Here is a 17,091-nt window from a genome sequence, read left to right on the forward strand (position 1 = left end):
GAATCCTGCACGATGTTTTATTTAGATTCCTGCTTAGCGGCCCCGCCCCATTACGACCAGGTGTCCCATAGTCGTGGCGCCGGCCGGCCGCCGGGGGGCGCTGTTTCCCCTCCAAAGTTTAAAATGTATTCAAAAACATGGTGCAAGTGTGAGGAGCCATGTTCAATATAATACTGATATTTATGCGTTTTTAATTCAACTCACAGTGTATGTGTCATTCAACAGATGCTTATTTAAACCACCTGATTAAACATATAGATACATATACGAGGAATCTTATTCTATGTGCAGCTTTGTGTCGATTAACTGATTCGACAAATGTCATCTTGGTTTTAAGTTATTCCTCATTTCTGGAACAAATGCGTCTAAAGAATAATCTGATCTTGGATTTGTGGGCTGCTATGATTGTATTTATGTTTGTTTATATTTTATTTCATTTATAGATATTGAAACTTAAAAAAAATGGAGACTAATAATACAATTGAATCTAATAAAAAAATTAATCATCTAATTAATAAAAAATATAGGTATATATTTTAAAAGAAAATAAAAATCTAAAAATGTGAAATTTTATAAAAATATATTAATTGAACTATTAAAACCTAGGTTTAAAATAATTAAACAAATCTAATAATACAATTGAATCTAATAAAAAAATTAACCATCTAATTAATACAAAATATAGGTATATATTTTAATAGAAAATAAAAATCTAAAAATGTGAAATTTTATAAAAATATATTAATTGAACTATTAAAACCTAGGTTTAAAATAATTAAAACAAATCTAATGAAATATAGCCATATCATAATTACAAAACATGTATGAATATGAATTTTTTTTAATAATATTTCTATACATCTTTACATGTATATATACAGTGCCTTGCATAAGTATTCACCCCCCTTGGACTTTTTCCCATTATGTACTGTTACTAACTGGAATTCAATAGACTTAAATAAACTTTTTCCCATTTGATCAACAAAACATGCATAGTACTTTGGAGGTGCAAAATAAATTTTATTGTGACACAAACAATAATGAGAACAAAAAAGTTGACATCTGTTGGGTGCATAAGTATTCACCCCCCTGTGTCAATACTTGGTAGAACCCCCTTTCGCTGCAATTACAGCTGCAATTAGAGCTGCAAGTCTTTTGGGGTATGTCTCTACCAGCTTTGCACATCTAGAGATGGAAAGGTTTGTCCATTCTTCTTGGCAAAAAAGATGAAGCTCAGTCAGATTGGATGGAGACCGTCTGTGAACCGCAATCTTCAAGTCTTGCTATAGATTCTCTATTGGATTGAGGTCTGGGCTTTGACTGGGCCATTTTAAGACATTAACATTCTTTAATCCAAACCATTCCTTTGTAGCTCTGGCTGTATGTTTAGGGTCATTGTCCTGCTGGAAGATGAACCTCCGCCCCAGTCTCAAGTCTTTTGCAGACTGCATCAGATTTTCTTCAAGGATTTCCCTGTATTTGGCTCCATCCATCTTTCCCTCTATTCTGACCAGTTTCCCTGTACCTGCTGAAGAGAAGCATCCCCACAGCATGATGCTACCACCACCATGTTTCACTGTTGGGATGGTGTGCTCAGGGTGATGGGCAGTGTTGGGTTTTCGCCACACATAGCGTTTTGCATTGAGGCCAAAAAGTTCAATTTTGGTCTCATCTGACCAGAGCACCTTCTTCCATATGTTTGCTGTGTCTCCCACATGGCTTCTGGCAAACTCCAAACGGGATTTGTGATGGATCCCTTTCAACAATGGCTTTCTTCTTGCCACTCTTCCATAAAGGCCAGATTTGTGGAGTAGACAACTAATAGTTGTCCTGTGGACAGATTCTCCCACCTCAGCTGTGGATCTCTGCAACTCCTCCAGAGTAACCATGGGCCTCCTGGTTGCTTCTCTGATTCATTTTCTCCTTGTCCAACTCTTCAGTTTGGGTGGACGGCCTCCTCTTGGTAGGTTTGCGGTTGTGCCATATTCTTTCCATTTTCTTATGATGGATTTTATGGTGCTCAGAGAGATGTTCAAAGCACTGGATATTTTTTTATAATCTAACCCTGCTTCATATTTCTCCACAACTTTATCCCTGACCTGTTTGGTGAGCTCCTTGGTCTTCATGATGCTGTTTGTTCAGTAATGATCTCCAACAAACTCTGAGTCCGTCACAGAACAGGTGTATTTATACTGAGATTAAATTGCAGACAGGTGGACCCTATTTACTAATTATGTGACTTGCAAATGTGACTTGTGAATGCAATTGGTCGTTAAAATGTAGAAAAGTCCAAAGGGGGTGAATACTTATGCAAGGCACTGTAGATATCTTGGAGAGAGAAGCATCCTTCAGGTTCATTGTAATTGAATATGAAGATAATGAAAACCTTTGAACCCTGAAACTATCTACCTCTGATACATTTATATAGGATGCCTGTCTGCTAAGACTCATGTGAGCTGGAGTTCTTCACCAAAACTATACAAGCTAATTTACCTTGGTGAAGTCTGAGAGGCCTCATCTGTTACAATAGAAGAATCATTAACTGATTTCCTCAGACACACAGAAACCAACCAGCTCCCTGATTAGATGATGAATCAATTCGTAGACAATGATCAGTGAATAAAGGTCTTTGTTAAAAGGAAAGAATCCGTTGTTTCTTCAATCTGATTATTTGCTGGTTTCTCAGTTTTCTTGGATTTTGTTTTTTGACAGCTTGTTGACAAGTTTAAATTATTTAACTAACTAACTATAACTAACTGAAACTGGCTGGTTACTAATACAACTGTGCCTGAGGTTCCGTGAGTGCTTAACTTCTTGTCACAGAGAAACAATTGAAGCAATTTGATAAAATAAAATCAACACAAACATTAACTGAAACAATATTAGTCTTAAAACTAGTTTAAAAACATATCACCATTAAATGGTTAATGGAAGATCCTACATAGATGATATTCTTCTTCACTGGTGCAAACTGGAAAGAAACCTTCAATGAATTAAATTATGTAGTGATGCCATGGAGGGAAAACCTTTGGCTTTTGGGATCCTTGTGTTAGTTTCCCACTTTGCTCAGTTGGTAATCCAGCCATGGGTAGACCAACATATTGAACTTAATAAACTGTGAATATAGACTTACAACTCCAGTAAAAACCGATAAAAGAAAACCTTCATGGGAAATAAAGTGGAACAAACATCTGGTTACCTCTGTCTAATGATGACACAACAAAACAACTTCTTGTGATCAGCAGTGGTAGACAACCGTTTTGTATCTGCCAACATAAGTCACTTGTTTCAAGAGTAAAAAAAACAAACCCCTTAAGAACACACACACACTGAACAGAGAACTCACATCCTGAAACATGAGCCTTTAACCTTCACTGAGAAAAAGCAACAGTGATAATATAAAACATTTGTACAATATTTTCATATTTCAGCCTTTTACCACTTTTGTCGTATTTAACTGTAAAGTGAATATTTCAGGGTTTTGTGTCTAATCTTCAGTTCTTGAAAATACCTGTGAAACAATTATATACAGTCATATTTAACAGTGCAAGATTATTGCTTGGACATTACCTAAATAATTGCCAATAAATTGAATCATCAGTTAACCAATACGTCTCCGGTATCCATGTTCACAGTGGGTGTGTTTTGGGCGACCTGGTGGTCACGTGACCACATTATGACGGACAACACTCAAACATGTCATGGCTTCATAAACACACAATCTAGATACACACATACAAAAGATGGTACAAATAAGAAATATATGAGGCGACAAGCTGCTGAGACACTTTCAACGACACGGTGCTGTTTGATTGTTTGGGCTGCGATGACTAAACAGACCAAACGAGTGGAACCTGTGTCGTTGATCCTGAGGAGCCGGCAGCTCATCGCTCAGCTGCTCCTCCTGGTCTGATCACACAGGTCATCTGACGATGCTATGGCAACTTCCAACACAACACAACTGTCTCAGTTCATCACACACAGACACACACACACACACTGAGTCGTATGCCCTTTAAGCACCAAAACATGGAAAGAACTAATCATGAGAACGAGCATTTTTAACTACCTTTTAATATTAATAAATTAAAAAGTGCGGAACGTTGCAAAAGTTTGGAATCCAAACTCGTCAATTGTCTTCCGACTCCGCCTCCTGCAGCCATGTGAAGAAGGCTGTGACGGTCTTCAGGGCCACGCCCTTATCCAGCTGATTGGCCGGGTCTTTTCTGGTCCCCGACTTGCAGAATGCGTCCTCGTCGTACATACACTCGAAGAATATCTTGAGGAGGTCTGGAGAACAAATACATGTCAGTCATCGTTTCAGCTGTGACGAAATTGAAATAAATCTCATTTTTCCGTGAGGTGAGACCAATTCCTAATGTTATCAATTCAAGTAATGGGATTTGTATCTAGATAAGAAACCAAAAATTGATGTATTAGAAATAACTGAAGACGGCATTGTGTTTAGCAAAAGTTATTTGGAGTGATGTTTCTCAAATGAACGAATCAAGTTAATGTCAGTGGAGAAAAAATTTGAGATTCAAAGTTTTAATCCAAACTTTTCAAATGTCCTTAAAAAATAGACGGAAATATGAAAATCTCCAATTCCATATAACAAGGCGAAGTTCTTCTGCTGATGAGAATCATGTGACAAGAACTAAAGCTCCAGAAAAGCTACTAAATGGACCTTGTAGTGAGATTGAACTGTTCCACTGGTTGGATCACAACTGAGAACTTGTTACACAGTTTATTCTTAAGAAACAAAGAAAAGGGATGATCTGTGAGTTTCATTTGGAGTGAACTCTGATGCAGAACTTACTTGGAGGATGATCGAGGGCGACGATCAGCGACTGAAGTTCCTGAAGAGCATGCAGCTGTCGCTCACTCTCTGAGTTCCGGTACTGGAGCAATACAGGTAATCTCTTTTGAATGAGGGCCGTGTGCACTCGACAGTTGGTGTTATCTGCACAGTGAAGAAGGAGGCAGATTAAATTCATACGCTCGGCAGAGAATAAATATTGTAATCAGCGGTGCGATTTGAGCAGAGGAGTCTTTGCTCCGGCTGGTGGAGAGCTTACTTTTCACTGCTGCCTTACACACAGCCGTCATCAACGCCCTCAGGTAGGGAAACAAGCTCAGGTGAGATTCAGTCAGGTTCTCCTGAGAAACAGAGAGATCAGAGGAGGAGGAGGAGTAAAAACACAGCGTCTGTCAAATTCACAAGAATCAGCTCAGAAGTGATGACACTGAAGAGCAGTAAACACAGAGTTCAAAGTATGTAGATGTGTAACTAACGTATTTCTGGTCTAGAACTGGAGCTTATGTTTTCATTTGTTTAGTCAGTTTGTCAGCAGGATTCATCAAAAGCTACTGAAATGATTCCCATGAATATTTGTGGACCCAGGGAGGAAACCTAACATTTTGGAGCACAGGTGGATCCAGGAAATGTATTGATGAGATCTTACCAACAGTCGTGGACCAACATTAGCTTCAAGGTCCGAAATATAATTATATTCAGTTACTTTACAACAAGGTGTAACTTAGCCCCACTCTGTCTGCCCTTCAGGATTTTTACTACTAACTCGCAGAGACTGGTTGATTTCACTTTTCGTACCTTCAGACACTTGGCTTCGAAGTCTTGGTCCTGTTGAGGAGTGGTGTCAGAAGGCAAAGTTTCAGAGGCGGCCTCTCTGTAAACAGGACTAGAGACACTGCTGCCCTCTGGCTCAGGTTTGTGCTCTGAGACATTCGGTCTCCTAGGCACAGCTCCCTCTGGCTCGCTGTCTCTTGGCGGCTCCTCCGGGGTTGGCTCCTTTGAGCTGCTTCCCCTGGTGTACAGATCAGGCTGAGACGGTGCAGAGCTGAGCGGCTTTGCGCTGCGCTTTCTGTTCTTCCTGCGCTTCCTGCCTGTACGGCTACGAGTGATGGGGGACCAATAAACGAAGAGTCAGGAAGGATGTCAGTGTAAATGAGAAACTCTGAATATCAAGCTTTTCAACCAATTTGGAAAATACTACAAATTATTATCAGTGACCTAAACAGAAGCGAAATAAACAAAAGATTTTTTAAGTCAATGGAAACTAGTTAATCAGAGTTATAATATCCTGCTAGCAGGAGAGATAAATATCAGAATCACAGACACTCTCCTCATGCTTCAGAGAAACCTAACACCAACAGGATCTTTCAAATCAGACAGCGTTGTCATCTCATACCTTCCCAGAGTTGTCCTGGCTTCGACGTCTGGGTTCTGTTGAGGAGTGGTGTCAGAAGGCAAAGTTTCAGAGGAGGCCTCTCTGTAAGCAGGACTAGAGGCTTGGGGCTGGAGTGCAGCAGGGGGCATGAGAGAAGGCTCAACGGCGGCTGTCTCCAGCTCAGTCTCTGACTCTGCAAGGCTGTTCAAAGCCGTGGGGGCTGCTCCAGACAAGGCAGCCAGAGTTCCAGGGGCGTCTAAGAGAGGCTTGTCTGTGTTCAGAGTCTGAGGTGGCACCAAAGAGGGTTTCAGCTCCTCGACTGAGGACAAGTGAGAAGAAGCTGGTTCCTTGGCTGAGGGACGCTCACTTGAGTTGGCCGCTTCAGGTGGGTTGGCCTGCCGGTTTGGCGCATCCTCTGGAAGAAGGAAAAGTACAGATGAATACATGTCTTCAGAATTCAATCAGCAAAAGGTAATATTTACACATAACAGTTCTTCACATATAAGTAATGTGAAATGGGCCAAACAGTTACAGATCTTAATTAAATTGAATGTGCTGATTTGGTCACATGAGAAACACATGGAACTGAAATTTGTCATATCACAGATCTTAATTAATGGAGATATTGGCTTTCCAAGATGATTATTTAGGGGTAATCGGACTTTGACTGGTCATATCTCCTTTAACATGAGAAATAAACAACCACAGTCACAACAGTGTGATTAATGGCAGAGAGTGAATGTGTCAGTATTATCGTCCTGTCTGTCCGGTGTTGGACAGTGACGTGCGTCTCACCAGGCTCTCGGACACTGCTGCCCTCTGGCTCAGGTTTGTGCTCTGAGACATTCGGTCTCCTAGGCACGGCTCCCTCTGGCTCGCTGTCTCTTGGCGGCTCCTCCGGGGTTGGACTCTCCAGCAGCTCCTTTGAGCTGCTTCCCCTGGTGTACAGATCAGGCTGAGACGGTGCAGAGCTCAGCGGCTTTGCGCTGCGCTTTCTGTTCTTCCTGCGCTTCCTGCCTGTACGGCTACGAGTGGTGGGGGACGAATAAACAAAGAGTCAGGAAGGATGTCAATGTAAATGAGAAACTCTGAATATCAAGCTTTTCAACCAATTTGTAAAATACTACAAATTATTATCAGTGACTTAAACAGAAGCGAAATAAAACCCTAATAACAAAACAGATTTTTTAGGTCAATGGAAACTAGTTAATCAGAGTTATAAATATCCTGCTAGCAGGAGAGATAAATATCAGAATCACAGACACTCTCCTCATGTTTCAGAGAAACCTAACACCAACAGGATCTTTCAAATCAGACAGCGTTGTCATCTCATACCTTCCCAGAGTTGTCCTGGCTTCGATGTCTGGGTTCTGTTGAGGAGTGGTGTCAGCAGGTAAAGTTTCAGAGGAGGCCTCTCTGTAAGCAGGACTAGAGGCTTGGGCCTGTAGTGAAGCGGGGGGCATGAGAGAAGGCTCAACAGCGGCTGTCTCCAGCTCAGTCTCTGACTCTGCAAGGCTGTTCAAAGCCTGCATGTTTGGCGCATCATCTGGAAGAAGGAAAAGTACAGATGAATACATGTCTTCAGAATTCAATCAGCAAAAGGTAATATTTACACTTAACAGTTCTTCACATATAAGTAATGTGAAATTGGCCAAACAGTTACAGATCTTAATTAAATTGAATGTGCTGATTTGGTCACATGAGAAACACATGGAACTGAAATTTGTCATATCACAGATCTTAATTAATGGAGATATGGGCTTTCCAAGATAATTATTTAGGGGTAATCTGACTTTGACTGGTCATATCTCCTTTAACATGAGAAATAAACAACCACAGTCACAACAGTGTGATTAATGGCAGAGAGTGAATGTGTCAGTATTATCGTCCTGTCTGTCCGGTGTTGGACAGTGAAGTGCGTCTCACCAGGCTCTCGGACACTGCTGCCCTCTGGCTCAGGTTTGTGCTCTGAGACACTCGGACTCTGTGGCTGAAGAAACTGGAGTTTCTGTTCGAGTGGAGACAACATTGATATGGTGAGGAAGTATAGAAGAGAAGGACGGCGTGGAAACAATACAAAAAACATTAGAAAGTTCTTATTTGTCTCAATTAGTTAAAAAGTCTTCAAACAGCTGATAGATGGTAACAGAGGGTTTCCCTCCATTGATATTTCTTGAGTCTTGATGAGTGTTGACCTTCATCACTGACCTGTTGTGAGATGAAAGCCTGGACATCCTCTTTCTCCGGCAGAAGGTCCGTCCAGTTGAGGCCTGATTCTTCCCACAGAGAAGCCACAGTACGATGGCCCTGTGGACACGAGACGGGACAACGTCACAAACCTATGCTCTGAAATGTCTTTTCTATTACGTCTAATTTACAGCAGGGAGAAATATTTCATTCATAAACTTACTTAATGAATTAGAAAATATTTGCTTCAAATCAAAAGATCAAATCAGCCTAGTTGATTTCAGTGAGATTTTTCATTTAACTGGTTTATAATAATTATAGCAGAATCACAATAATAACACTGAATGAATAATACAAAAAAAAAAATGCTACAGTGAACTCCAGTGCAGTGTAAAAATATTTCAATATAGATTGTATACAAGTCAATAATCTATGTGTATTTAAATTATATCTACAGCTGAGTCACTGGTTATAATCCACCTGCTTCATAATGAGAACAGGTAACAGGAAAAAAGAGTGAAGAACAGACTGAAGTGTTTCTTACCATTTGTTTGCATAGTATGAGCAGTATTTCAGAGATCAAGATCCCAGCTCTTCCCACAGGAAGCAAATGTTTGCTTAATTCACTGTGAACAAACAGAACATGACAGAAATTTAAATAAATCTTAAAAGTCTGAGCAGATCTTTACTTCATACACAGCTTAGTTTAGAGCAGAGTTCATCACAGTCAACACGTTTGTGGTCTCGTACCTAAAGAGCTCTCTCATAGAGAAGCCCCCCTCCTTCAGCACAGGGCTGAGCAGCTCAGCCAGGTACAGCCAGATGTGGGGAACGTCGATGGCCATGTCGTCCGCTTGCTCCAGCGTGTCTGCAAACCTGGGAAAAGAAACAAGGACGTTGTGGTTAGGAAAAAGAGCCGCTCCGAAAAACATAGTCAATATAAATTCAGTAAGTTAAGAAGCAGAAAATGTTTACATGTTCCCCAAATAAATAAATGAACGACAATATGGTCTTTTAGAAAACCAAAAACCACTGAAAATTGACGGTCATTCTCGCTTATTCTGGTATCGACAGGTTTTGAAAAATAATTAGCAGGAAGATAAATGGCTGGACAACATCAAATAAATCTTTTTATTTCACCCCAGCCAATGTAGAAGCAAAGGCTGTGTACATTTGCAAATACTGTGCAAAGACCTCTGTTAAGAATGACACAAAGATGCAGAAGCAAATAGTCAAGTGCCCAAAGTTTCCTCAGGGCTCAAATCAGCCTATGACAAAACAAAATGTTTATATTTATGTCTGTATATGACAAGGTAAATACAGTTAGTATAAATTAGCCACACAATGTCCAGTTTATTCCTGTATATTCCCGTATATTCCCGTTTATTCCTATGGAAAGTTTCCAACTTTTAATATTCCCGGAATTTTGCAACCCTAAGTAGAACTGAGCGGGGGAACTGACCCTTTGTAGAACTGGGGTTTGGGCAGGATTCCCTTCTGCGCCAGCTGGAAGAAGAGCTGGCCCAAGTGGTCCCGTGTGATCTGACTGCGCTCCAGAGTCGACTCCACCCCCACGCGTATGAAGATGTGCGACTGAGAGCCCAGATCAAGCTCCACCACACACTGGACAGCCTCCTGCAACAAAACAAAGACGCATGTTCAAGACTTATACTTTAATTCTTCCCTTTAAGAAGGTTTATTCTATGAAATCGAAAAGAAAAAAAATCAGTTATCAGTTGAGTGGATCTCAGCACCTTGAAATCTTTAAGGTGCAGGAACTCGTCGATGATGGACTTGCACTTCCTCTCGATCTCCTCCTCAGACCGAGCAGGTTTCTCTCTCGTCTGAACAGGCTCAGGTTTCACTGTCGATGCAAATAAACAACCAGAGTCACAACAGTGTGATTAATGGCACAGAGTGAATGTGTCAGTGTTATTGTCCTGTCACTCCGGTGTTGGGCAGCAACGTGTGTCTCACCAGGCTCTCGGACTCTGCTGCGCTCTGGCTCAGATTCGACCTCAGTGACTTTCGGTGCAGAGATCAGCGGCTTGTTGCTGCACTTTTTTTCTGTACGGCTACGACTGGTGGGGAACGGATAAACAAAGAGTCAGGAAGGATGTCAATGTAAATGAACATAAAGCTTTCTAACCAATTTGGAAACTACTACAAATTATTATCACTGCCCTAAACAGAGAGGAAACAAAACCCTAATAACAAAACTGATTTATTTTTTAAGTCAATGGAAACTAGTTAATCAGAGTTATAAATATCCTGATAGCAGGAAAGATAAATATCAGGATCACAGAGACACTCTCCTCATGTTTCAGAGAAACCTAACACCAACAGGATCTTTCAAATCAGACAGTGTTGTCATCTCATACCTTCCGTGAGGGCCCAGCTGGATCTTCTCGTCCATCTGCAGAAAGAGAAACAGACCATCAGGCACAAAAAAATGAGCCTTACAACTTTTCACGTTGTCTGTGATCAGTTTCTACTCAGAGGTCACTGCTGATTTCACAAAATATACTATATTCAGCTTCTCTTGTTTTGAAATTGTTTTACATTATTAAACTCATTATACAAATCATTATGTATATTGTTGAATTGATTTACTCTGAGTTGAGGGCGTGAAATCGTGGGCGTGAGGAAGAAGCAGGAACAAATCGACACAAATGCCCCTGTTATGAGTCTTTTATCAGTAATAAGTAGAAAATCTAAGAAACTTGTTTACCAATGTCTGTATGAATCATAAAATATTACATATTTCTGATTATACAAGAGAAACTTAACAAGTCCTGACTCTGCTTTAGGTTCCAGCTTTAATTCAAATTCAAATTTCAAATCTCTCAGATCAAACTATCATTAAATCAAAATTAGTTAAGTTATTTAAATGTTTAAAGTCTGTAGCCAATTCTCCAGATTTTACCCGGAGGTCACGCCTGACAACGGCTTAAGTTTCCATGGAACACGACCAGTTAACACATGGTAATTGTTTGTCATTGTTTTTGTGATTCCAATGTAGAGATATGAGCAAATCAACTATGAGGGACAGAAAGTAAATAGCAGCTTCATGTCTCCTGTAGCAGTGCATTTGTACAAACCTCACAGTAGAAGGTAAGAAAAAGGTAAAATGGTAAGATCTGTGTCGAAGCCTCGGAAAGCTCGTCTCACCTTGGAGATCTTTGGGATCTTGTTGGGGTCGATGGTCCTGCCATTCTTCCTCATGGGCACAGTTTTCCAGGTCTCCTCTCCCTGTACTTGCGGATCTCTCTGCTCCCTCTGCTCCCTCTGATCCCTCTGCTCCCTCTGCTCTCTCTGCTCTCTCTGATCCCTCTGATCCCTCTGCTGTCTCTGCTCTCTCTGCTCTCTCTGCTGTCTCTGCTCTCTCTGCTGTCTCTGCTCTCTCTGCTCCCTCTGCTCCCTTGGATCTGTGGAGACACACCCACACAAAAAAACAAGAAACAAACAGGGAAATACAGGTTTAAGATAAGTTCACAGGAAAAACAGTGGAGTCAAACAGCTGTGAAAGTGGCAGACAGAGTGACATTTCTGACTGTTTTAGTGGCATGCTGCGTTACAGGATGAAATATTATAGGTCAGCTAGCAGATGGGAGGGAGCTAGGGGGCTTTCTGTCTGCTGTTGGGCACAATAGCATCTCTGCAGGCTATAGGGACAGGAAGTCTACAGCCTGTCTTCCTGAGTTACTATAGCTGTGCCAATGTAATTCTAAACCTTAAAGAGGATTTAGACTGCAGGCCTGACCTGGCCGTCTCCTGGTGTCCTTGAAGTACAGTTGCTGCTGCACTTTTCTCTGCTCCTCTTCCTCTTCAAGCTTTGCCTCCTTGTGGATCTGATCAATTGTCTTTGGACCCTGGTTGGCTCTTCTTGACACCCATTTGTGCTGAAGAAAAACAAATGTACAGAACAACAATGACTTCAAACCTGAATCAGACAGATTCTGTAGTGTTAAACAGATGTCTTAGCTCAGCTTCAATCACAGAGGAATATTCTAATGACTGGGGACACACTGATGAATTCATTAAAGATCAATAGTTATCACGTATTCCTCAGGTTTCAACCATTTTTCCCTGTTCGTTGTTTCTATGGAATTTTCTTACATTTCTTCGCCATTATCTATGTATCTATCTATATCAGTCCTTCTAAAAAGCATCAGATCTCCTTAACAACAGCAGTGTAGATATTCATTAAACAGAATAGGACCAGAAAATATAGTATCATGTTCCTGGTCATCAGAGAGATCGATGAAATAAATCTCTCTGGTAAAATCCATCTTACGGTTAAGAATTTGATTCTTGGACTCTTTACAATTGTGCAAATGAAAGAAAAATCACAAAGACCCACTCACCAATCTTAGGTCTATGGTATCCTGCAACATGAACCTTGTGCGTGAAGACGTCTTCCCCTCTCTGATGATTTTTTCCATCTGCTTAAAATAGTGATCCATCCGAGGCTGGTGAGACACAGAGGGAGAGAGACGGTTAATTTGAGACACGAAAGTCATGTTCAGCATGTCTCCATTCAATCTACCAGACAGCAGGTTGCAGATACTATTATTTTCAGAGTTGACCAATTGTCCAGTTTATCACTTGGAACAGTCCTGACCGCCTGAGATGAAACCGGAACATTTCATCAACAGCCGTAAAAGCCGTAAAGCTTCCGTGCTGAGGAAACGACCACAACCTACTTGTAAGCAGCTGCTGTGGGATTGTAAATCAGAATCACCTTCTAAATCACTTATTTGACATTTCCAGAAGAAAACATCTTAGTGGGATGAAAGCAGAGACATGAACTGATCTTTGGCTGCCCTAATGTCAAAAACACTGCTGACAAAAAGTTCTCATCACATCTTCATCCCTGCAAACAATGCATTTCTCTTAATATTTAATTTGAAAAGGAAACCAGCCGCATATTATCCTGTAGATTATATTCAAAGTTTTCAATCTGTAGCCCCTCAGACCTTTCTAAGACCGTAATAAAAGAAATTTAAGATTTATGTAAAATGTACAACCACCAGCTCACCTTGGCCTCCACTAAATCAAAGTCCTTGCCGATGGTGGTGAGCAGCCTGCAGAGACACTCCAGGGAAGCTTCGTCGTGGTTCCCCAGCAGCTTCACCACGCAGTCATGCATGATGGCCTCTGTTAGCATCTTTAGCTTGAACAGTTCACCAATGAACTTTATGTTGCTGATGGATCGCCGCCGGGCAATGTCCTTGGCCTCCTGCAGCTCTACCTGAAGTCGGTCACGCTCCGTCTAATGGGACCAAGGAAACAAACCTCTTGAACAGAGTTGAAACAGAAACTAAATGTTGTTTTGGTAAAGATCCGGTGTCACACTTACCGATGCAGCAGAGTCCAGCTCCTTCTGCTTCCTCTCAAACACCACATCATCCACCTTGTCTTTCTCAAATTCTTTCTGGCAGCGGCTTAGCAGCAGCTTTTGAAAGTTCACTGTGTTGTTGGGAGCGTCAGTGATGGGCACTTTGAGCTGCACATGAAAAGTAAGTGGAATGAATTCAGTAGAGAACATAAGCATTAGAATAAAATAAGTAATGAACTAACCGGGAAAAAAGTTTTCAGCGGTTTAACATTTCTTTTTATATTTCGCAAATTAATATTTTCGTATCTGGATTATTTAGATTTTAATGACTGATATATTTTTAAGGTTATGTTATCAAATGATGGAAGACAGAAAATGTAATAGTTTCTCTAGAACTCTTGTTAATAGTGTCTATAATTAAGGATATGCACGTTTAATAAATTGTGTTTTAAAGGATTATTTGTGACTGATTTTCAAACTCCTTAATAAATAGTGTCGTCTGGTGTACACTCTAGAGGCATCAAAACAATAAAACCTCATCATCACATTGTACTGAATTGTGTTGCTTTTCACAGCATTATTCTGCATCAAGGCAGAGCTGAATATGAACCAATTGATCCATTTGCTGCATAAACATTTAGCAAATTGTTGACTATATATTGAGACACAGTGTGCACACCCCTCCAATAGATGGTTTAAAGATTACACTTAATTCCTCCATCGTGTTTTTGCATCTGATGAATGCGGCAGTTTACGAAAAAGCTATATTTAAGTACTTCTCCAAATCCAATTCAAACAATTACATTGCAAACACAAGACTCTCTCGTTCCAAAGTCGACACACTTCTCTGCTCAACTAAGCGACCAGCTTACCGTGGCGAGGCAGCGGCACATTTTCCCGTAGGCCACCGAGAAGCTGGGCTCGTCGATGGCCTTTTCAAACACCAGGTCGATGACTCCTTTGAGCCGCTCCTCAGTGTCGATGGTCAGGTCCCAGACCTGCTTCACCAGCTGGCTGAACTTCTCCGGCGTCAGCTTGTTCAAGATGCTACGGACCTTCTTGAACAGGTCCTGAGGGAGTAGGTCATAACAGGTACTTAAACTCTGAGGTCATCGATCACAAACACCAATCTCTCACTCCACATGAAAAACTACTCCTGTTGTAAAGCTACTAGTAATACGGAAATTAAATACTCACAATGATTTCCTATATTTACAGATTTAAACAACATTTTTACTGGAATTTCCAATACTTTGAAAATCTTCAATCACGTAGATTAACATTTATTATCAGAAAATTCTGTATATGTAATTTCTATATATGCCCACTGCTTTGTGGATTTCAGATTGTGTATATTTGGTTGTACCTGTGTTTTGTTGGACTCTGGTTCCGCTGGGAGGCTTTCCCTCTTCATGCCTGGTTTCCAGGCATTCTCTGATTTCTTCAGCTGAACATCGTCGTGCAAAGACAGGCCCATGATGATCTTCCTGGGTGGTGGTCGCCGGGCCCCAAGGTTTTTAAGCTTAACACAGGAAAAAAGGGAAAAACAGTATTATTACCATGACAATATCTTTTAAAGAAAAAGACAGGGGGGAGCCAGAGAGAATGAAGACCAAGGTCGGAAGAATGGGTAGATACAAAAATAAAAGGGTCGAAAATAGATAGAAAAAGAGAGAAAGGCTAGGGTGATATGTGATCAATATTTAGCATGGCCCTTGAAGGAGATTCTAAATATTGAAATGGCCCTTGATAGAAAAAAAGGTTCCCCTACCCCTGAATGAGAGCAACCATCAACTGTAAACAGGTCAGTGTGTTTCTTTCACCTGTGCAGCCCGCAGGGAAGGGAAAGGCATGGGTGCCATGGGCTTCATGATTGGCTGATTAGTTGGGTAGACGGCTAGAGGAGTCTGTGAGACAGGCTGTTTGGAAGACGTGTTTGTCGGGATGGTGGGCCTAGCAGTCTGTATCTGAGTCCTCTGGAAAAACTGTAGGTAAGATGGGAGAGAAACACAGAAGACATTAAGAACGATCCCAGAGACAGCTGACTCATTTCTGCAGGCTGCCATGCTTTGATCTAAAGTACAAACAAGTTCAGTTTTTTAGACGACTATTCTTCTTATGTTTAAGTCAAAGTTCAGATGGACATCTATTAAATAACATTATATACAATTCCAAAAAGTTTTACGAATAACCAGGGAATAATTACCTGATGATGTGTCTGTCACGTCTCAGTAGCAATCTGTTGGGTTTCTGATATATCACCTAGCCCTTGATCTTTAGTGGACAAAGTCAAAAGCCAAAGTTTAGCAAATAGTACAGGGAGCTAGGCACAAAAACCATATCAATAATTATCGTAATATAATTCTCATCAATAATTGAATAACTACATTCACATTCGACATTCCCTTATATCTTTGTCTTCTGACACTGGGAAAAGATATGGTTATGATGATGATGGTGGAAGAAGAGAAGCAGGAGGGAACTTACAGTTGGGTAAATTACCAGATGATGCGTCTGTCGTGACTGTAGCAAACTGGTGGGTTGTGAGGAGATGTCCAGCAATGAGGGAGAGAAGGAATGATGTCAAATAAACGTCAAAGGAATAACAGAGCACATTATAGAACAGAGAGCATCACTCTGGAGAGAAAAAATATCTGCCTATAAACTTACAAAAAAAAAATGAATTGTGTCATTTATCATGATAATTCCTGATATATCACCTAGCCCTTGATCTTTAGTGGGCAAAGTCAAAAGCCAAAGTTGGCAAATAGTACAGGGAGCTAGATACAAAAATGATATCAATAATTAACGTAATATAATTCTCATCAATAACTGAATAACTAAAGACATTCCCTTATATCTTTGTCTTCTGACACTGGGAAAAGATACGGTTTTGATGATGATGGTGGAAGAAGAGAAGCAGGAGGGAACTTACAGTTGGGTAAATTACCAGATGATGCGTCTGTCGTGACTCTGTAACAAACTTGTGGTTTGTGAGTAGATGTCCAGCAATGAGGGAGAGAAGGAATGACTACAAATAAACATCAAAGGAATAACATAGGACATTATAGGACAAAGAAAAATCTTCCTTTAAGCCGAGGCGCATCATGGACAAAGAAAAATCTGCCTTTAAGCCGAGGCGCATCTTGGACAAGCTGCAGTTCACTGGGTGGCCACTAGTGGCGGGCTCCAAGAAGGGGTCAATTCCCATGTTAATGAAAAGAAACTCACTGTAAAATAATGTTATGTGTTGTGTATGTTCCATCTGGTTCTTATAGTTTATTCTGTGTTCAGCAGGTGGAAGCACCACAGATTTTCAAACAGAACCGATGTACTGGGCTCTGGGTTTGTATCCTCATGGTTAAATGCACA

General features: G+C 40.7%; 1 protein-coding gene across 1 annotated transcript; it reads right to left on the reverse strand.

The window, feature by feature from the left end:
• Window positions 1–4,103: 4,103 nt before the first annotated feature.
• LOC128456171 (eukaryotic translation initiation factor 4 gamma 3-like) lies at window positions 4,104–16,121 on the reverse strand. Its single transcript, XM_053440252.1, has 23 exons — window positions 16,113–16,121; window positions 15,543–15,704; window positions 15,086–15,241; window positions 14,592–14,789; window positions 13,735–13,887; window positions 13,420–13,653; window positions 12,746–12,850; window positions 12,142–12,280; window positions 11,550–11,806; window positions 10,760–10,794; window positions 10,356–10,459; window positions 10,133–10,242; window positions 9,841–10,013; window positions 9,129–9,254; window positions 8,923–9,004; window positions 8,387–8,498; window positions 7,527–7,737; window positions 7,071–7,216; window positions 6,384–6,606; window positions 5,615–5,915; window positions 5,058–5,160; window positions 4,820–4,945; window positions 4,104–4,290 (listed from the first exon to the last, which is right to left on the reverse strand). Exons 1-23 carry the CDS (start codon window positions 16,119–16,121, stop codon window positions 4,130–4,132), a joined length of 3,426 nt encoding a protein of 1,141 aa, XP_053296227.1. The 3' UTR covers window positions 4,104–4,129.
• Between the last annotated feature and the right edge of the window lie 970 nt (window positions 16,122–17,091).

This window comes from Pleuronectes platessa, chromosome 14 (assembly GCF_947347685.1).
Source record: "Pleuronectes platessa chromosome 14, fPlePla1.1, whole genome shotgun sequence".
NCBI classification, from domain to species: Eukaryota; Metazoa; Chordata; class Actinopteri; order Pleuronectiformes; family Pleuronectidae; genus Pleuronectes; species Pleuronectes platessa.